Here is a 23,476-nt window from a genome sequence, read left to right as displayed (position 1 = left end):
TGTAGTTGGACACCATTAAGAATAAATGAAACCAATTTATTTCTTTCTTAAGAGAAATATGTAGGAAATGTAGAAAAACAAAGAGGATCTTATGTGTGAGGGAGCTGATTCAGTGCTGTAATTGGTGAGGAATTTGGAGCTGTGGAAGTCAACGTGAAAGAGAAGGAAGGAAAAATATTCACTCCAATTAAAAATGGAAAAACAGCTACAATACACGAGAGGAAAAGGTGTGTTATATACAATCGTACAAAAGTGATGACTAGTCAGACTCCAAAAACGAAGAAGGGAGTGTCCGTATGACCTCAGCACACGCCGGGGGGGGGGGGGGGGGTGGGGGTGGGGGTGGGGGTGGGTGGGGACAAGAAACCAACGGCCAGCTAATGTAAATTTTCTTAACAGAAACATCTGCAAGAAATGGTCGCGTCTAGAGCTCGTTGGCTCAACCGAGTAATGTTTAGGTTTCACATTCTCCCTCTTAACCGGATCAAGATCGGTGTCCGTTACTCTAGGCATGTTCACGTTTCATCATGCTTCACTTGCCCCAAAGCCGTGATAAGATTATGTTCTCTTTGATACGTCATATTGACGTGTCCCACTAAGATTTGTCGGTTCCAACTGATTCCATTATAAATTGAAAACGCATATAAATATGTTCCACCATGAAACATGAGATTGTTCATAACGGCCTATCTAATGTTATTTTTCTTAACGACGACATCTACAAGAATGATGGTCGGATCTGGAGCTCGTGGACTCAACCGAGTCCTATTTAAGCTTCACATTCTCCCTCTTAACCGGATCAAGATCGGTGTCCGTTACGCTAGGCATGTTCACATTTCATCATGCTTTACTTGCACCAAAGTCTTGATAAATGTATATGCTCCTTGATACATCAAATTGACATGTCACACTATGATTTGATGGTTCCAACATAATCCATTATAAATTGAAAACATATATAAATATGTTCCACCATAAAACATGAGATTCTTCATAACGGCCTAGCTAATGTTATTTTTTTTAACGGCGATATTTGCATGAAGGGTCCTATTTAAGCTTCACATTCTCCTTCTTAACCAGATCAAGATCGGTGTCCGTTACTCTAGGCATGTTGATGTTTCATCATGATTTACGTGCACCAAACTCGTGATATATACACACACACATCAGATTGACATGTTCCACTATGATTTGTTGGTTTCAACAAAATCCATAAACAGATATAAATATGTTCCACCATGAAACATGAGATTCTCATAACGGCCTAGCTAATGTTATTTTTTTTAACGGCGATATTTGCATGAAGAGTCGGATCCGGAGCTCATGGAATCGATGTCCTGTTTTAGCTTCACATTCTCCCTCATAACCAGATCAAGATCGGTGTCCGTTACGCTAGGCATGTCCACATTTCATCATGCTTTACTTGCACCAAAGTCTTGATGGGGGGGGGGGGGGGGGGTGGGTGGGTGGGGACAAGAAACCAACGGCCAGCTAATGTAAATTTTCTTAACAGAAACATCTGCAAGAAATGGTCGCGTCTAGAGCTCGTTGGCTCAACCGAGTAGTGTTTAGGTTTCACATTCTCCCTCTTAACCGGATCAAGATCGGTGTCCGTTACTCTAGGCATGTTCACGTTTCATCATGCTTCACTTGCCCCAAAGCCGTGATAAGATTATGTTCTCTTTGATACGTCATATTGACGTGTCCCACTAAGATTTGTCGGTTCCAACTGATTCCATTATAAATTGAAAACACATATAAATATGTTCCACCATGAAACATGAGATTGTTCATAACGGCCTATCTAATGTTATTTTTCTTAACGACGACATCTACAAGAATGATGGTCGGATCTGGAGCTCGTGGACTCAACCGAGTCCTATTTAAGCTTCACATTCTCCCTCTTAACCGGATCAAGATCGGTGTCCGTTACGCTAGGCATGTTCACATTTCATCATGCTTTACTTGCACCAAAGTCTTGATAAATGTATATGCTCCTTGATACATCAAATTGACTTGTCACACTATGATTTGATGGTTCCAACATAATCCATTATAAATTGAAAACATATATAAATATGTTCCACCATAAAACATGAGATTCTTCATAACGGCCTAGCTAATGTTATTTTTTTTAACAGCGATATTTACATGAAGGGTCCTATTTAAGCTTCACATTCTCCTTCTTAACCAGATCAAGATCGGTGCCTGTTACTCTAGGCATGTTGATGTTTCATCATGATTTACGTGCACCAAACTCGTGATATATACACACACACATCAGATTGACATGTTCCACTATGATTTGTTGGTTTCAACAAAATCCATAAACAGATATAAATATGTTCCACCATGAAACATGAGATTCTTCATAACGGCCTAGCTAATGTTATTTTTTTTAACGGCGATATTTGCATGAAGAGTCGGATCCGGAGCTCGTGGAATCGATGTCCTGTTTTAGCTTCACATTCTCCCTCATAACCAGATCAAGATCGGTGTCCGTTACGCTAGGCATGTCCACATTTCATCATGCTTTACTTGCACCAAAGTCTTGATATATATATATATATATATATATATATATATATATATATATATATATATATATATATATATATATATATATATATATATATATATATGCTCTTTGATACATCAAATTGACGTGTCACACTATGATTTGATGGTTCCAACAAAATTCATTATATATCGAAAACAAATATAAATATGTTCCACCATAAAACATGAGATTCTTCATAATGGTCTGGCTAATGTTATTTATTTTAACGACAATATTTGCATCAAGGGTCGGATCCGGATCTCGTGGAATCAATGTCCTATTTAAGCTTAACATTCTCCTTCTTAACCGGATCAAGATTGGTGTTAGTTACTCTAGGCATGTTCGTGTTTCATCATGATTTACTTGCGCCAAACTCGTGATATATATATATATATATATATATATATATATATATATATATATATATATATATATATATATATATATATATATATATATATAGACAGACACACACATCAGATTGGCGTGTACCGCTATGATTTGTTGGTTGTAGCAGAATCCATTATAAATTGAAAACGGATATAAATATGTTCCATCATGAAACATGAGATTTTTCATAACGGCCTAGCTAATGTTATTTTTCTTGTGACAACATCAGCAAGAATGGTCGGATCCGGAGCTCGTGGACTCAACCAAGTCTTATTTAAGCTTTACAATCTCCTGCTTCACCAGATAAAGATTGGTGTCCGTACTCTAGGCATGTTCACGTTTCATCACGCTTTACATGCACCAAAATCGTGATAAATGTATATGCTCTTTGATATGTCAAATTGACGTGTCCGATTATGATTTGTTGGTTCCCACTATGATTTGTTGGTTCCAACATAATCCATGAAATATGAGATTCTTCGTAATGGCCTATCTAATGTTATTTTTCTTAACATCTGCCAGAATGGTTGGATCTGGAGCTCATTGACTCAATCGAGTATTGTTTAAGCTTCATGTTCTCTCTCTTAACCGAATCACGTTTGGTCTCCATTACTCTAGGCATGTTCATGTTTCATCATGCTTCACTTGCACCAAAGTCATGATAAGTATATATATGCTCTTTGATACATCAAATTGACGTGTTCCACTACGATTTGTCGCTTTCTACAAAATCCATTATAAATTGAAAACGGATATAAAATGTGCCACCATGAAACATGAGATTATTCATAAAGGAAAGTTTTGGCTTTTTGTCGGCCTATTGCCAACATAAAAGGTGATAAGTGAAATACGATGTCCTATTAGTTCCTTCACTAGATTTACAAACCGAGTGGCTTGACACCTTGCTACCTGTGTTGTAATTAACTAGGCTTCATAAGTAGGTAATCTAACAATCTTCGTATTTTGTGATTACCAAGTGATCATATTCCAAAAACTCAGCATGCTCGTACTCTTTTTCCCTGATAGTGTCACCTCCAAGATATACAATATGTAAACTCGTCAAAGTCTTCAATTTTCTTTCTCCTCTAAGTAAGCATGCAATTGGAAGTTCCAGATTAAAACAACTTAAAATCCAACAAAATGATAAGTTCATGTGAGTGTGAGTCAAGTAGCTCAAACAGCCAACCACTTCGTCCTTTTCAACTCTCAACTTTGATTATATATGAGATTTTGCTGGCTGCAATCTTGCACTCGAATCATTCCAAGATTTTTTTTCCCATAAAACGTTCGTTGTAAAGCTATTCCCCAACTTATCTGCAACACTTTGAGATGGTAGATACCCACCTATTTTGAGCCACTAAATTAAGGATGAATCTCACAATATCAAGTATCAAGTCTATTTATTAGTGTAAAATTTCATGAAAATCCACTCTTCGTCACTGAATAAACCCATCAGTGATTGGTCGAGCTTAGTGATTGGTCGAGCTTTGTACTTCATCGCCTTTTATGGGGTGTCTTTATTTACTTTATAGATCCATTTCAAATCAGTTTCTCTATGTCTCATAGAATTTTTGTAAGTAGTTATATATTGTTCCTTTCAACTGCATCCAAGTCCATTTACATAGCCCTGTGAAAGGTTCTCGATGTTATCGCCTCTTTAAAATTTGAGTGTGTTGTTATATGTATCATCTGGTTTGACATTAATCAAGCCCCTCTTGAATTGACTTAAGTATTTTGTTTATTTTTGTCTGATAAACTCGTTTTGGTTTGATTTTTTTGTCTTTCTTTTTTGTTTGTTTTGTTTTGTTTTTCTCTTTTATATCTCGTTTTGGTTTGATTTTTTTGTCATAGGCAGGATACATTCTCTGGATATGTGATTCCCAAGACATTGCTTGAAATTTTCCATATTTTCATCCATGGACTAGCATTTACATGTGATAAATCACCCTTCTTTTGCTTTTGATATTTCCATTTCTTCCAAGATTAAAAGAACCATCATGGTCGTACTCTTTCTACCAACAATATCACAATAAACGCTATCATTTTATGTATTGTAAGATGCATTTTATAACTTGGAAATTCAAAAATTTTGTTTCCTTCATACAAAAACTTGTAGTTCCATTCAAAAAAATAAATTAGGCAAATGTGAATCAATTCACTCAAATACCACACCCATTGCCTATATTCAGTGGGATCGATATTTTCACCACATTCATACCGTGTAACCATTAACCCTTTTTTTTTTAAATGTAAATGGTGTTTATGGGTGGCGATATTTCAATTCAAATTATTCTACTATCTTCTTTATGTAATTCATTTATCATAAAGTTATTTCCCACTTCAACCACAACACTTTGATTGTAAGTCACTAACAAGTATTTCAAAGTCATTCATTTTGAATTCTTTCATCATTGTTCCTTGAATTCGAGAATATATTCAATGTTTAACCAACAATAGTTAAGTATTTAGCTTCAAATCTAACCACAAGATTTTCCTTTCAAGTTCATTGTGTAAACTGTTGGGTATTATGGATTGTTTAAAAATCAATCCCTTTCAACACTTTATCTTGTTATAGACCACAGGGAGCCTTAAAGAGGTTTATCGCTTACTTTATTCTTTATCAATGTATCTTTGTGGTTGGGTGACATAACCATCCACCTCGTGATCTAAATTCATGAAATCTAACATGGCATCAAAATTATAGACACCTAACCAAAGGATCAATGGTCTAGCGGTATAGAGTGATCATTTCATATGAGAGGTCAGGGGTTCAAGTCTCGGTGGAGACGTAGGTGGTTATTTATATTAGTTAGTTTTCCGTTTCAAAAAAAAAAAAACCAATGTTGAGCCTCTAAGTATGAGCTTCACACTGTCTAGTTGATACTAGTGCAAAAAAACGTCATAAGTCTTGTCTTTATATTAACCCTTGTATAACGAGTTGATATTTATGTTTCACCATACTTCCCAAGCTATCTTTCTTCACTTAATAGACCCTTTTCAATTTAATTGCTTTGTCACTAGATGGGAAATAGGTAAATTACCATGTCAAGTTACTTTTGAATGTATTCACCTTTTCTAAGATTCAAAGTTTGATCTACTACAATCAAAAATATTTATTAGGGTTCAAGTGTCATACTTTCGGCATCAACATCAATATTGGCTACGAAACATACCACTTTGGTCTAGTCTCGTTCCTTTTGAATTTCTAAATTACAATGTCAAGTTCCTTGAATTTATTCTTCTTTTATAAGATTCAAAGTTTGATCTACTACAATAAAAAATATATATTAGGGTTCAATGTCATACTTTCGGCATCAACATCAATATTGGCTACGAAACATACCACTTTGGTCTAGTCTTGTTTGACGCGTTTTATGTGTGGGTCGATTTGAATAAATCATGTTAAAAGCAGGCATTTTACATTGCTTTAGTATGAATAAAATAATTACACGGCTTTCAGGATTTGACAGATTCGCTTATGGGGCATTGACGTTGGTCCGATCTAATTTTGGGTTGTTTTTAGGTGCTTATAGGTGTATTTCGACTTCTTGTTCGATTTTGATAAGGGTTTTAATAATGCACCTTTGTTCCAAATATTTTCTATAACAATTCCAATGGTTTTTTCATCAAACAAAATGTCATGAATAGTCCATTATGTTAGGTTTTGTTGAACAAACAAATAGTTACATTACACTTTATCTTCAACTCTTACGTAAACCATCTTCTTACTTCAATCATCAAGCTCTTTAAGTGTCCAACCATAAGTTTAGCAAAAACAACACAACCAACAACTCTTAAATGTTCAAAGCTTGGTGTTTTTGTAAATAATGCTTCATATGTGTTGAGGTCGGGAAGTGATTTTGTTGGTATTTAAAAGATAAAACATATGTCATACAACTTCACCCCAAAATTTCCAAAAAAACATTTATTCCCTTGATAATTCTTATTGTAATCTCTATTACAGTTTGATTTATCCATTTAATAACTTTGTTTTGTTGCGTAGAATGTGATGTTGTTAGTTTCCTCTTATACCAGTCTCTTCACAAAAGGCTACATGTGACGTTTCCTTTCAAATATATATAGAGATGAAACAGAGTAGTAACAAAATCGATAACTTCCTCCGGAAGAATGATAAGATAGTGGTTGGACAAAAACTGAGGATGTGCCACCAATTTGGAAAAAATCCATTTGTCTTTGAAGTATAGGAAGAAGGACTCAGTCTAGTTTGCTCATTTTGGATCTTACGTGTTATCCCATATGAAATTAGGACCCTCGTCCTCGTCTCAGTTGAACCATGTAATTACAAAAAATTGGTGAATGAAGTTTCCAACATGACCGAAAGCATAACCAAATCTCTCTAAGGGAGACCAAACCTCATTAAAGCCATCAAAAATAACAATCAGCCCACTGAATCTCCTAAATGTAGGAAAGTTGAGCTAAGAGGATTGATGCTTTCGTCCATAAATTTAAGGAAACTTCCAAAATGATCAAATCAATGGGTTTAAAAATTTAAGGAAACACATGCAATCTCCCTACAAACAACTCCTCTGCTTTTCTTATTTGGTTGAGCGTGTGGATCTACCGATAGAAAAAGGTCACGAGAAGGTTTCCTATTTTGCAAGCACTCCAAAAATCAAGCTCTTATCTTTCAAAAAGAAGGATTCCCTGATATTTCTAGGAATAAATGGTAGGGCAATGGGTGGTTCTTCAATTTGACTCTAATCTGAAGCAACCTTCTACACTAACCTTAAGATTAAATGATTAAGTCATTATTTTTTCTTAGCTATGTATATGGAATATAATGAGATAATTGTATGTTTTCTCATTTAAGGAGTACCATTTAGCATGGATAATCCATACACCTTGATTAGGATTGATAAAAGGTGGGTTGGGTGAAAATTTCATCTACCAATATAATCATGGCTAACGAAACTATTCTGTTGGATAGTGTTAATGTAGCCCTAAGGGTCAAAAAAATAAATAAAGGATAAGTTAAAAGTTCATTCTATAATTATGAATTCTAAACCCACAATTCCATTCCATTATGTCGTAGTCAAACTTTTCAATCGAGATTGACAATAACGAGGAGTGATTTAGGGGTTAGATCGGCGAAGAAAGCTTGGAAGAAAACTTTCATCATTATTTTGGTCAAGGGAGTTTCACCAATCCCCCTTCTTCTCTATGCTCCGATGAATGGGACTGTTGTCATTTCCCAGTGCCTACAACTCAAAATATATAGTGACATATTCTATAGGGTAAGGGTCTGCAATTTTTTTTTTCTATTTCATGAGGATTAAAACTCCAGTTTCTTAGAAAAAAAAATCAATGCCCCTATGTTTGGTTAAAACCAACGTTTATGTCCTCAAAGGTAAACCCAATGGCATATTAAGGTTTTGAAAATATGTTCACTTTTTATATGATATCTTTGTCATTACTCTTGCCAACATTGACCCTTTGACTGAGCACTTGTATGTCCAACAAAGTCTGTTATGTAAAGCACTTCTGGATGATTTTTCAAGAAATAAGGCTCATATTTTTAGTCCATTGAATATAACTTTAAATTTGGGCCTCTTTGAGTCAAGTCCAACCTATGGGAAGAGTTATATCATTGTTGATCCTAATACTCATTATATTTTGGGCTCCTACAAGTAATGGAATCCCCAACACAATACCCTTTCCCCTTATCCACACTTTACCGTCCTCATTATTTATATATGATGTATCATGAAATCTTCTAGAGTGTGCGACCAATAACTAAATTACAAATTTATACATCCCCATTAAACCACAATCGGTGGTTTGGAGAGCTAAATGTTTCCAACTTATTGTAGTTCAAAACGATTTTCTTATCTCGATGATTCCCCTTAATCTCATGATTGATTTCCTAGAGACATACCATGAGACAAGAAAATCGTTTTGAATGCAAATGGTGGCTGGTTTAACAACATGACTGGAAGTGTCATCAAAATCTAAAACTAGGCTTCTGAGAGAAACCCTACACAACAATACGATCTTCGCTAAGAGCATCAATGAGCGTCACACATAGCCTGGGCAGTAGAGCGAGGTATATGAGATATATCATAAGTGGCGGCAAGGTTGAAGATATCCGATGACCTTCGGATAACCAATCGTAGTTGACAAGAAGAACAACACCATTACCAACCATAATAAATTCAGATTTACACGGATTTAGAGAATATATTATACCTTGGTTGATATTCATATGTAACCTTGCTCCCGAGTCCATGTAGTAATTATTTTATTGTGGAGGTTGGACAGACATTGCCTCAAAAATGGAGGCGAGATCCGTGAATTGGTGTGGTTGGTGTTGTGAGGCGAGACCTCTGAAAGAAGTATGTAGCTGCGGTGAATAATGTTGTTGATTTGGACCAAGCGAGGTTGTGTAAGCAGTTGGTAGTGAGGATTGACGATGTTTTTTTTTTCTGAGGTAATGAGGATGTTGAGTCAGCTGGAAGGTGCCAAAGGCAGTGTCAGACAACAGCTGCTGAGGCGCGAGAGGAGGGACCGAAGCTTTGGTCACCGAGAGCAGTAGGTGGAATCTACTGATGAGTGACGTACAACCGGTTGAACATGTTGTAGAAGTAGATTGAAAGCAGGAGGAGCACCAAGGAGTCCATGTGACTGATTCGTAGCAGGTCCAAATGTATTGAGTGCGCCCAAAAGAACCTTGATTCTGTTGTGTAACATCCTATGAACCTGAAAACAAATTCGGGGTAGATGAGACATTAGTATTACCCTCCTTTAGAACCAAATCGCCCATTGTTTTTACCCCTATTAAATTTATTTTTTGATTTTCCGTTTGTGTGAGTGGAGGAGTATAACACAGTTGAAGAGGGTTGTATGGCATCATTGATTCCATCGATGGATTGTTCACGATTGTTCATGGAGAAGTAGCATGTTAATAGCCTCAAGAAATGAGGGGAATGGCTTTGTGTTGGCGATGGAATCGATAATGCTATGATAAGAAGGTGTAAGATCGTGATGTATTTGCATGACAAGCTCAATTTCATCAATTTTTCAGTCACAATCCTCAAGTTCCTCAACGAAATTCTTTAATTGGTGACAATAATCGGTAATGGAGGAAGAACCCTTCATCGTATTGCGAAATTGGTTTTAAAGTTGAAGCATTCGTGATAATCTGCAATAGGTTAGCATCACATGTAGAGTAGAACTAGAATTTAATCTGGGAATCAATTGCTTCCCAATCCTCATCATCATCATCTTGAGGAGTGGATGACCATGTAGTTTGGCACTCTTACACATGTTTAAGAAGATACGCTTCCATAATTTGTATTTTGAACTATCAACAAATAGCTTGAAACTAAATTAGGAGCATACATTAGTAAGTGCAAAAACCAATTGGTTGGTTGTTGGAGTCGTGAGGGTGCTCGATGATGCAGAGGAAGATATATATCCGGAGAAAATCGAAGAAACAAATAATAATAGAGGCATAAAATAACAAAAAATAAAAACTTTGGTAGGGAGAATAGTAATGTACCAATAACCTAATACTTTAGATGAGAAGGTAGGTGAAGGAACGACGGGAACCACAATTCTACTGCAAAGGAAGGCAACAACAAAACGACAACAAGCGGTGGCGATCAACAATGCAATCATGACAGTGGGTAGTGACCGACAGTGAAGACACTGGAAAAAAAATACCAACTATTTTTAGGGTAGACCTAGAATTGTGTGGTTCCATACCTTGTTAAATATTGTGGAAACCTGTTAATTAGGGTTACGTATATTGCAATCAATATATACAGATACATACTATACAAATATATAAAAAGGATAATAAATACATTTACCACTCACTAATTAAATGTCATTAACGAAGTAGAAGGTTGATGTAATCTAGTTCAGTAACTCTCTTCTAGTTGATTTCTTGTCTATCTTTTCATGTTATGTTTGCAACTAATTAAAACAATTCATTTACAGCCTTATATAACTTTTATGGTTTTCCTTTTAAATTTCTTCTTTTTTCCATTTGAAGAGAGTTTAAAGAGAGATTGCTATTTGTTAGACATGTAGAAATATTTAATGTTGATGTTATTAAATAATATGTGAGCACTTTAATTTATTTATGGCCCATAAACATTGTTAGTCATGTCCAGTAGAACTTCTATAATTTAATACTCTATAAATTAATAACTTGCCTGGTTCCAACTTGGGACCCATAAAAATTGGATCCCAATCGATAAAATAAATAAAATAATATATTTTTTTTGAAATCTCAGTGTAAATATTTTGGTCCTAACAAAACTAAAAATTAATAATTACTAAAATATTCCAAAATTCTAGAATTGTCTACTAAAAATGAATCTATAGTCAATTGTTTTTTTGTTAACTTCAAATCTATATTGAGTTTGATATTGTTCCTTGACTAACTTTCAAATTGAAAGTTTCCCACTTCACCAAATCTTGTTGAGTGCATCCTTGGTGATCTTTCTGATACTTGCATAATAGTTTTCGTTGTTAACTGGTATCGTTGATTTTTTAACACTTTTTAGTTTAGAAGCCATAGTTGATGTGATTTTAAAATTTATCATTAGACATTTTATAGTGCTCAATCTAGACATATGTATATTGAACTTGACAAGTTCATTAATGTGTGAATGTACATGAGAATCTTGAAGATCCTTGTTTCTGTTTTATTCAAACATGTAAAGTGAACGGACATAAAAAATTTGAAGGTCGATGCATTAATTTGAGAGTTGCTCACGAATATAAGTCAACTCTTTAAATTAATAATTTATTAATTTATCAATATAATAATATATTGCTAAATTAATAAAATATCCCAGTCTCAACATCTACTCTAATAAATGATTTTTTTTTTTTTTTTTTTTTGCAACATGTCATACTCTCATTTAATTTGTCAAATGTCATTTTGTGGTTATTTTGAATTAATATTTTTTCCACATGTCATTTTATGGGTTTTCCAATAAATTTCACATAATGTAATAATAAAATAGTTACAATAAATGTAGTAATAAATGAATATCAATTTTATTAATAGAGTTACCTTCTTATTTCAAAATTCTCAAATTAAAACCCAATAGTTTATTTTGTTTATTTATTTAAATTTAAAAAAAAAAATCAATTTTAATAATTCATTATTTTGCTTTTTTCTTATAAATCTAAAGTTCTTATATATATATATATATATATATATATATATATATATATATATATATATATATATATATATATATATATATATATATATATATATATATATCAAAATATTTTAGAACTTTAGATTTATAAGAAAAAAGCAAAATAATGAATTATTAAAATTGATTTTTTCTACATCCATATATTTGAATTTACAATATATATATATATATATATATATATATATATATATATATATATATATATATATATATATATATATATATATATATATATATATATATATATATATATATATATATATATATATAAATCATGGGTCTTATGCCTAGCTATTAATTTATAAAGGTTTCCTGTATTGATTTAGTTTAGAAGTTTACAAGTGTCTTATGCCATTGATATAAAAGAAAATTCTTTATTATATATATCGCACTTCCATGCTTGAGACCCAATAAGGATATGCGAGTTCATGTTTTGTTAGGTGTCGCCATTCCTTTGGTGTTGCAATATTTTTCTACATCCATATATTTGAATTTACAATATAATTTCTTGTTTGTCAATATCTAATTAAATTATATTTTGTAGTTCTCACAGATTCGATCATCACCAGGATTATTGTGAAGCACAAGTGCTTCAGGATGCATCAATTGTGGGAAATAACAACACCACCAATTCTATCAGCTCAACTACATCATATCTACCATCATCCTACATGGGAGACAACTCGATAGGAAACACTACCAATATCAACAACAATAGCCTTATTGGGTCAACTACGGCATATTTACCAATTTCTGCCATGGGAAGCAACAACAACATCAACAACCTAATAGACTCATCTATGTCACATCTACAAACGTTCAACAGTCACATAGGATTCACTACACCACATCTAGGTCCTCAGATTTCCTCCAGCCAGAACCAGACCAGCCAGTCTCGGTTGTCTCCTATAATAACTGAGCATGAGAGCCTTACGAATGACCCATCATGGGGATTAAACATGGCAGGGATTCCTTATAATATCTCTTCTCTTTCATCAACTCCACAAAACCAACATGAATTTCAGGAAAAAACTGGGATGGGGTATTACACAAATCTAATGAATATCGAATATAGCGATGTGAACCCTGAGAATACCAGCTTTATGGGAGATGTTAGCCATTATGGAAGTGTGGAAGGATCGAACTTATATTCAGGTCCAGGTATGATACTTAATAACTCAATTTTTCTTAATATGACATCATATGCGACTAGCTAACGCTACTTTTGGAACACTCAACTTTTGAGTATACTTGGTAGAATTCTAGAACTAGCATCACTTCTAATATTGTACAAGGCTTTGCAGGCTCTTCCTCCAGTGAATTTCAAGGGTTTAGCATGCTTCCTATTGGTACACCTAATCTTGTTGCAAACATGGATATGTATGGCTCAACTTCTGGAAACAGCAACCCTTCTAACATGGTGCAACCGTATGCAATGTCTTCCTCTAGTTATGGTGGATTTATCATCCCACAAGAGCAAAATTCTCTCTTTGACAGCCAGCACTTCGGCATTGCAGAAAACAGTGGATTTCATGATCTCATGAACTCATTCCATAATCCGGTAACTGGCAGAGGCGTTGAATCCTCTACTATCAACGAGGATTTTGGTAGTAGCTACAACCAAGGGAATTACAGTGGTTATGTCGATGGTAGTGGATACATCAACTATGGAGCTGAAAGAGAAGTTTGGAACTCCGGAACATTAGGAGCAGTAGCCCCAGCAGATGAAGATCAGTACTGGAACCAACATGGGTTTGGGTTTTGAATGATCCACTGGGTTCATGTTAACCTTCAGTACTGTTGGATTTCATGGGTAGTATGCAAGAAGAATAAAGCAAGTGCGTATGGTGTTTTTCGGTTTCTAGTTTAGTTGCTTCACAACTTTTTATATATATGAATGAAATGCTCAAGATGTTTATATTGGTTTTTGGAATGGTACTTGAACTTATTAGGAGAGGGCGTGTTGATATTTGAGTGGGTGTGTTGATACTTTTGTTGATTGATTACTGCTCACTTGCTTCACAGATATCTTAATTTTACTTTTTTAATTTTAATAAACGCTAGTAACTAGTAAGTAGTGTTAATTAAGCACCTAGTCAGTTTTTTTTTTGGTTCCTTTTTTATAGTTCACCTGTTTCACTTGTTAGATGCAAATTCACTACTAGTATTATTAAGAACTCGATGTTTAAAAAGGGGGTGCTGGGTGCAAGGGAAAATGATTAAAGGAAAGGGGATGTTGGGTGCTAAGAATAAGTATATTTTGAAACCAAAGGGCTTCTAGTATCAGGTGTTAGGTATCGATGTTTTAAAAGATTATCTATCTCAGATGAGTACAATTGTAACCAAAAGGAAGTGATATTAGGAGGAAATAACCGAATAATGGTTGTTTTAAAAATTTAGTGAAATCTTACATCTACATTTCATCCTGAGGAAGCCCATGGCAAGTCTAATTATATATTTGATGAATTAATGAGTCGCTTACAATCTCATGAGGAAAGGTGGAATAGCTCACAAGAACATAACAAGCAAAAAGTTTTCCAGATAAAGGGGGTTAAAGTTTTGGTGGTAGAGGATATGAGGAAGGTGCTTTTTGTAGAGGTAGAGGACATGATTAGTCTTTTTGTCCTTTCTCTTATGAAATCCATTATGAATAAGACACAATATGAAGCTTGAAGTGGTTTGATCCCGCATATAAGCTTTAGTAAAACCTACATGTAATAAAGATAATGGAAAATTATAAAAAAATGTATTTCTATTTGTTGTAGTATGAAAACCAAAAGTTTATAGGTTCTATTATCAAAATGATTATTAATTAGTATAGGTGTGGTGATTAATGACGATGCCAGATGATCTTGGAAAGAAACAGATGGGTAAATTTTATTCCTTTCTCAAGTGATATTATTGATTTTGTGCCACTTAAACAAAAACATGTGAGTCCAAATTTTTACGGTTCCATGCCACATCGATATAGATTCATTAAATAATAATTCAACTTCATCTTCACCATAAAAGCTATTCACCATGTTCATCTATTGAAACTCCTTCATAGAAGTACAAACCATTAGCGGATATTTATCATACATTTACCTTTTCATTTTCTGTTTATTGCGTATGATGTTGCTGCAATGAATAAAGAATTGCACGATATGGAGGCAACTGAAAGAAACACAACTTGGGACATGGTCTATCCACCCGAATGTAAGAATGTTATTGAATTCAAGTAATTCATTCAAACCCAAGTATGTGACATATGTGAGTATACATAAGCCTAAGAGGCTGTTTGGATTGATGTAATTGAATTATAAAGGAATTGAATTTTGCTGAATTGAATTTTGTTGTGCTCAAATTTTGAGCTGTAATTAAAATCCATTGCCATGTATTTTTTTTTTTGTTTGGATTGATGATCTGTTGAAGGAATTGGAAAGAAATTATGTCAATTGACAATAATACCCTTTAATTGTATTTCTTACATTGCTTTATAATTTACATAAAAACATACTTCTAAATAAACCAACAATCAAATTTAATAACGATTATAAACATATATAACCCAACAATCAAATATAACTTTCATTCTAGAACGCTTTTCATACATCTTCCAAAATGATAAACCAAAATAAGTACATGTGATATAAGTTTGGAACAAAGATGATATCCACGATATCACAAATTAAAAAAAATTAAAAAAAAATTGATCAAAGTATCTCAAAAAGATACACAAAAAAATACTACGTGGTACATATCATTCTTCCAACATAAGCTTCACAAAAGATCCACGTTCTTCACCTTCCAGGTTCCAAAAGGTCAACACTCCTTCCGGTTCACACATTATCTTTCGACTTGCTTTGAACTTATCCCTTTGATCCATTAATGGAATCTTCAAAATTTCAAAAGTCACCATAGAAGTTTTCTTTTGTAACTCCACCTCGGCATTTAAAGATTGAGACATGGTAGCTGATGCTTCCCGAAGATCTTTGCCCAGTAACGCGGTGGCTTTAGATATTTCCTCAATGAAAGGATCAAACTTACGTTTCCTTGTCTTAGTACTAGCAGTTGAAGTTTCCTCACTTTGCCAATTTGTTGTGGGTGAAATTTCTTCACGTTGCTCATTGAAATCATCTTCCATTTGTTATAATTCTTCTTCCACATTTTCATTATGTGACATATCCTTACAATCTTCGAGTCTATTCCCTTAAGCCTTATCTTTTCCAAAAATGATGCACAAGTCATCATAATGTGGAAGACATTTATTTCTCCATTTTTCAACTCCTTTATGCACCTATCACATATAACAACAAATTATTATTTTGAACAAGAATAAAAATAGATCGAAAATATATATTACACATACCTTTACATAAGAATCCAAAACCTCAGGTGATTCAACTGTTCCACATCGATTAACACTATCATCACCAAACCCACTTGTGTTTCTTAAGCAAAGAAGGATGCAATCTTATCACCACATTACATACTCGAGTAACAAGTCTACTAATTGTTTCCCCTAAATGATGAAAATGACAAGTAAGGACTTGATTCTTAACATTATGGGCAATCATATGAAGGAATATGGCAACTTGTTCATCAACATTCATATATCTAGTTGCTTTTAACCCACTTAATATTTCTAGCATGCAACACAATTTTGCAAAACATCTCCTATTCATAATAAGTTGTGATAAACACATGGTGTCACTCTTACAAGCATACATATGCAATATTGTGTATCAATTGGTATTTGATGCTATACCTAGAATATGTGGTCTATTGCTTTTGTATTTGGCTATCAAATTGCATAGACAACTGATACCATAACTTGGTTCCAATATGCCATAACAACTTTCCTTATCCCTAACCTACGTCTACATGTTAAATTAAGTCGAGACATAACTTGTAACAAACTCAAGTAACAACATAAAAAACACGGTCATTGATAGGAAAACAAGAACAATGTCATTTTTTCTTCATATTTCTTGCCAAAAGCCATCTTAGAAATTCAGGATAAAAAACAGAAATTAAAGAAGAATTCTAGTGAGGAAGAGACATTGATGAACTGATGAGGAAAATATTCCCTGAACTAGTAGGTATTTATAATTAAAAATAGGTTTAATGTGAAATTGGATTGGGGTCGGTGGTACACTGAAGCGATTCAAGAAATCAGAAGTCACAGTGTCGGTGGCGAATTTTTCCAAGAGTCGCCAATTTCCCTAACACATAAATCAGCGACTAGTATGCAATATCAGAACACAATGAAAAATTGATTAGAAAATTGTATTGATAGCGATTGGAACGATCAGAATCACCCATTGGAATGGACTGATTAGCTAGGTGTGGCAATATTAATGAATGTGTTAACTATGGCAGGGTATTTTTGTATGATGAGCCAAGATGATGAAGAAATTAGAAAGAATTCACATACTTGTATGATGAATCTCCAGGTGAGCTTGTTGGTGGCTCAAGGAAAGAAAGCGAGTAGTGATGTGCAATTAGGGTTGCGTTATTTTTTGTTGACAGGAAAGGCGTATTTTTGCCTCAATAAACTATGGAGCACGCATTGTATTTGAATTCTTCTCTCATGGCCAAGGAATTTCGATTGCACTAGAGAAGGCATGTTTTTGTTTTCATTTAGTAATTGAGTTCCTTATAAAAACCTAGCCAAACACACTTTGTAACTAGAATTCAATTCCAATTACAAAGGAATGTAGCCAAATACATCACAACAAACACAACCTAAGTGTTTAAAAGGAGACAGGAAAAATCTCACACGCAAAGACATAATATGTATTGTGTTATATGTTCATAGGGAATAAGGAAAGAGGGAGTATTGTTATTCATGCTCTTAGAAAAACAATAGTACCTTTGAAACCATGTCTATCTACCATATCATATAATAGGTGTAGCGTACGTGTTTCCCGCTAGGCATAGTTGCAAATTTGTACTCATGTTGTTCAGCGATTGAAATCTTCTATGAATAAATAAAAGTGAATTATTCATATATATATATATATATATATATATGTGTGTGTGTGTGTGTGTGTGTGTGTTCATGTGAATTTCATAGATATTAGGTGTGTATAATATATGTGTAAAACCTTACGTTGAAACTTAATAAATAAGGCTAAAATAGAAATTAAAAATAAAAGATTATTTAGGATAAATAATATAAAAAAAATCATAGTAATCAAAAAGTGTACTCGACACATAAAGAACGCCTAAATCTAACTTCGTATGAGGAAGTTATGATTTTTTGAGGTTTCAGCATAACTGTGTGCGACTCAGAAACCGAAATTAAAATTGGTCGATTGTTAGGCAAAACAAGCTAAACGAGAATCGAAGATCTCGTAAATAGGAACATGTCAATATAAAGATAGTGGAGAATGCTGATCATATGAGAGAGTTATGATTTTTACACGGACTTTAACAATCTAAGACAGTTAAAAATAAATTGTGAATTCAGCGACAGAGTCTAAGTGAAATTTGTAGTAATTATTGATGGCTATGTGTGGATATAAACAAGAGCTCGTACAAAGAAGATATGAAATTTTGAAAAAACTAAAGAATTCGTGCGCATGTAGGCGTGTGCAACAAGGTGTGCGGTGGGCACCGGCAACCCAACCAAAAGCTGACACATGGCAGGCTCTGACTAGAACCATGTTAACGCTATGTTAACGCCCCCGATAACAGGTGCAACACCTAGACAACGTGTATGGCATGCCTCTTTTACTCCTAGTTCCCGACTACTTTAGCGAGGCCATACGACATCAGGGATCCAAAGAAATAGAAGTTCTCTGGTCCGAGTTATGCTTACATAATTACACGTTCTCGTTAGAAAACTCTGTAAGTTAAGTCGTACGTATTTTAATTCAAGTGTAACTTATATTTACTCATAATCATTATTTTTAATCTATAAATAATATTTATCAATGATTCCAAGTCATAATACTTACTGATCTACTTACGGGAGTGATGTATATGCTGGATTTAGAGAGGTATTTAAAGAGATATTTTCGAACAGCATACTCTGTATACCAAATAGATCCTATATGTGATATGATGCTACATGATTATTCCTTATTTGATAGATCTTGATTTAGAAATGTAGATTATTGATGAATCTAGGCTATCATTATTATAGTCATAAGGAATATGAAACTAGACTAAGACTATCATACCCCCGACCGAGGCAGCGGAACATGCCGGGATGTGCGACTTAATTCATAGATGATAAGCAAACTAAATATACATCACAAGTACAACAATAACAACAAAAATTATATTTCTCTTTAAGGTTTGAATACATGGTTCATACATATAATAATAAGGTCATGAAATTTCCTAAACAAATAAGTAAATATAATAAATACTAGGAGAAAATTATATTGACTGTCTCTTCTGCTAAAAGGTTGTTAGTGATATCCTAAGAACACATGTAATATGGGAATCAACACAAAGGTTGGTGAGGGTTACAGGTTTTCTATTAACTGCAGTAATAATACTTTTCAAAGTCTCAAAAGTAATTTGTTTTGCAGTTAAAACCATGTTTGAAAATGTTCGATAAAAAGAGAAACTGAATCCGTTGTTTCTAGGTTAAGAAACCTAGTTAATGCTTATAGTGATTCCTTTAACCAAGCTATATGACTAGATATAACCCTATAAAATTCTTCATTAGACATCATGGTAAAAGACTAAAGATAATTATCATCTGCTTTGATTGAACCGTCAAGATTGTAGCTAGCAACCGTCTGAAGGGGTGTCAACCCGTATAGATCTATACATACGTATCTCACTCTGAGGATCAACAGTTGTAGTCGAGAGGGTATACTAAGTGGTTAACTTAGGTAATGACTATTTTCTCACTATAAACGCCATTAACTAAGGTATACGATACAGTTTCACTATAAAAGTCGAGTACGTTTGATATATTCGTGAAATTGTATATTATTCGCTTAAATAGATAGTAGTTTCTCAAGTGCATGTATAAAATAAAAGTGTTATAACATATATATATATATATATATATATATATATATATATATATATATATATATATATATATATATATATATATATATAACATATGTATACATATATGCAAAATATAGGTTTAAAATACAATGTCGATAATCATTTGTGACACATGCTTTATGACATACATCATCACATGAAGTTTTATTATTCCTATGACATATCATTTATTTCTTGCTATTAAGTTACATAAAATCATGACATCATCTAGTAAAATGATAAGCTATTTTTTCTAGTTGTAACATGTACTAAGACACTATAACATGTGTATGTCATTTAAATAAACCATAAGGGCTTATGTGTTATAACATGACATCATCTACTAAGCCCTTATGGTGTTTTGTAATTTAAATAAACCATAAGGGCTTATGTGTTAAAACTAATAATGAATACGACTGATTTTTAAAGGAATGTCAATGGAGGGGTTGTTTTGATACAAAATACATTATAGTTTCGGATATAAAAGAGGGCTCTTATTGATTACTTTTAATAAAAGTTTGGGGTGGGACTAATTTTGTTTGCATTTGGGAATTAGGTACTATTTTGATTTAATTAGGACCCAAGTTTGAGAAAACTTATCCTCCTCCCCCATTCTGTTTTACATACGAGGGAAACAAAAGAAAATGAGACCCACGAAGGATTAAGGTCTCTTGGTCTGAGCTTGATCACAATCGAGATGAAAAATGAGTAGAGTGTTGTGATGATCAGACTTACCGAGGTGGTAGAGCAGGATGGTGGTGGTCAGAATTACACAACAATGACGATAATGGGAGGTGGCGAGCTACTTCTGGCTGCTTTACTGCCTTCATTTTCTCCTTTTATTGAAGGAAGCCCACAAGTGGGAGGAAGGGAAAGAAATGGTTGTGATCAGGGTTGTTTGGGTGGTGTTGGCTTACCAAAATAATAGAGGAAATGGGTGGAGTTGTGGTGGTCTATGGTGGTGATTCACTCCACTGATGGTGGATTAAAACCAAGAGAAGAAGATTGCAATATAGTCAAATTGAGTGAGAGCAAGAGAGTGAATAGAGCTGATGATTTTTTTGGTGAGAATGAAAAATGAATGCTCTATACTTGTAGCCTAATGATACACAATGAAAGAAGGTAAAGAAGAAAGGTGGTGGTGTACGTGGGTTATAGTCCAAGAGGAACAAAATAAATTTATGACCTCTTTCACTTATTGTGCAAGTACTTTAGGTCAAGATGGTAAGTCCTTTAGTCTTTTATTCCCTTAATAAACAAATAGATGCATAAGAGTTTACTTCCAAAGTTATATATATATATATATATATATATATATATATATATATATATATATATATATATATATATATATATATATATATATATATATAGAGAGAGAGAGAGAGAGAGAGACAGACAGACAGACAGATAGAGAGAAAGAGAAAGAGAGAGAGAGAGAGAGAGAGAGAGAGAGAGAGAGATGGATATGGACATGAGAGGTAGAGAGAAAGAGGGTGTATGGCTATCAATTAAGATCCCACATTCAAACTTTAAAGTATTAAATGGGTGGTCACACTTGTAACGTAAAAATGTCACAAAATGGCTTTCTCGATCCATGTGCCTATTCCTGAGATCTAATAATTTTTCCAAAGGCGATGAATGATAAATTTTAATTCAAGGATTCCAAAAAACCAAACAGATTAATTTTTTGAGTTGTAGAACCCCGAAAAATCGCATTTAAAGTTTCACGTTTAAATGACTCGAAATGTCTGATTTTTTGACTTTTTCAAATTTTTTTGCTAAAAATATTTCGAGTATGAAATCAAATATTAGACCATAGTCTGAGTCCAAATAAACTCTCTGAATTTCCATCTGAGGTGTGCAAGTGCCTCAAAAGATCGAAGCAGTTTATCTAGTTCTGGTAAAATCAATGTTATACTGGGTTGGTTTCTTATGTTAGTCAGATCTTTTGCATACAAACTATGTTTTGGATGTTCTCTATATTTTGGACTCAGGTCAACATGTACTACGAGACTAGAGTGCTTGCTTCGCTAAAAAACGTTTAATACAAATTTTATTTTTTCAGACATATTAACTAAGGTTACAGTTTGTGTTTGTGATTTGTTTGTATTTTCCACAATGAGAAGTAATAATACTTTTAAAAGTCTGAAAAGTTTTTGTTTTGTAGTTAAAACCATGTTTAAAAATGTTTGATAAAATAGAAACCGAATCCGATGTTTCTAAGTAAAGAAATTCAGTTAATCCATATAGTGATTCCTATAACCGAGTTATATGAATTGATATAACCCCATACGAATCTTCATTAGAGTTCGTGGATACAGACTAAAGATAATTATCACCCAATTTGATTGATTTGTTGAGGTTATAGCTAGCAACCACAAATGAGGGTGTCGACCGTATAGATCTGTAAATACTTATCTCGCTCCGAGGATTAACAATTAAATTCGAGAGGGTATACCAAGTGGTTAAAATTAGGTAATAAATAATGTCTCACTATAAAGCCATTAACTAAGGCATACCATAAAGTTTAACTATAAAAGTTGAGTAAGTTTGATATATTTGTAAAAGTGTATATTACTCGCTTAAATAGATAGTAGTTTCTCAAGTGCATGTGTAAAATAAAAGTGTTATAACTTTTATATATATATATATATATATATATATATATATATATATATATGTAAATTCATGCATAATATAGGTTTAAAATATAATGTAGATAAACATTTATGACACATGCTTTATGACATACATCATCACATGAAATTATAATATTCCTTTGACATATTATTTATGACATGCTATGAGGTTACATAAAATCATGAAATTATCTACAAAAATGAGAAGCTATCTTTTCTTTTTGTAACATGTACTAAGCCACTATAACATGTGTATGTCATAATACAACTAGTTATGATATATTATTTTGACAAGATATTGATTTTAACTAGATATGAGTTTAGCATGCATTTTTCATATTTGATGTACATATTTCATATAGGAACATTAAAAAGGAGCCCTAAGCACTAACTTTTGTAGCACGATCTAGGTTCGTTGGTGTGAAACTTGTCATGAGAAACCTTAACATGATGCTTTTACATTTAAAATAAACCACTGGGTTATCTTTTACCTAATAAACCAAAGGGGAGTTTTGGTATTATTTAATAAGTATGGGGCTATTTTGCAATTTAACTAAACCATAAGGGCTGATTTGTTAAAACTAATAATAAATGGGACTGATTATGTAAAGGAATGTTAATGGAGGGGTTGTTCTGATACAAAATATATTATAGTTTGTGAGGGGACCGATATTGTA

The 23,476-nt window shown here is 33.5% G+C and overlaps 1 protein-coding gene across 1 annotated transcript in view; it reads left to right on the top strand.

The window, feature by feature from the left end:
* The window catches only part of LOC145039398 (uncharacterized), a 28,275-nt gene extending 14,168 nt beyond the window's left edge, over positions 1–14,107 (top strand). The window contains exons 4-5 of the mRNA XM_078987462.1: positions 12,698–13,314; positions 13,458–14,107. Of these exons, the coding sequence (XP_078843588.1) occupies positions 12,698–13,314; positions 13,458–13,918 (1,078 nt within the window). The 3' untranslated portion in view covers positions 13,919–14,107. The remainder of the gene's footprint in view (positions 1–12,697; positions 13,315–13,457) is intronic.
* The last annotated feature ends 9,369 nt before the right edge of the window (positions 14,108–23,476 follow it).

The sequence above is a fragment of the Lactuca saligna genome, chromosome 4, assembly GCF_052625555.1.
Source record: "Lactuca saligna cultivar CGN05327 chromosome 4, ASM5262555v1, whole genome shotgun sequence".
In the NCBI taxonomy this organism is placed as follows: Eukaryota; Viridiplantae; Streptophyta; class Magnoliopsida; order Asterales; family Asteraceae; genus Lactuca; species Lactuca saligna.
Note: the sequence above shows the minus strand (reverse complement) of the source record. Positions and strands in the feature narration are given on the sequence as shown.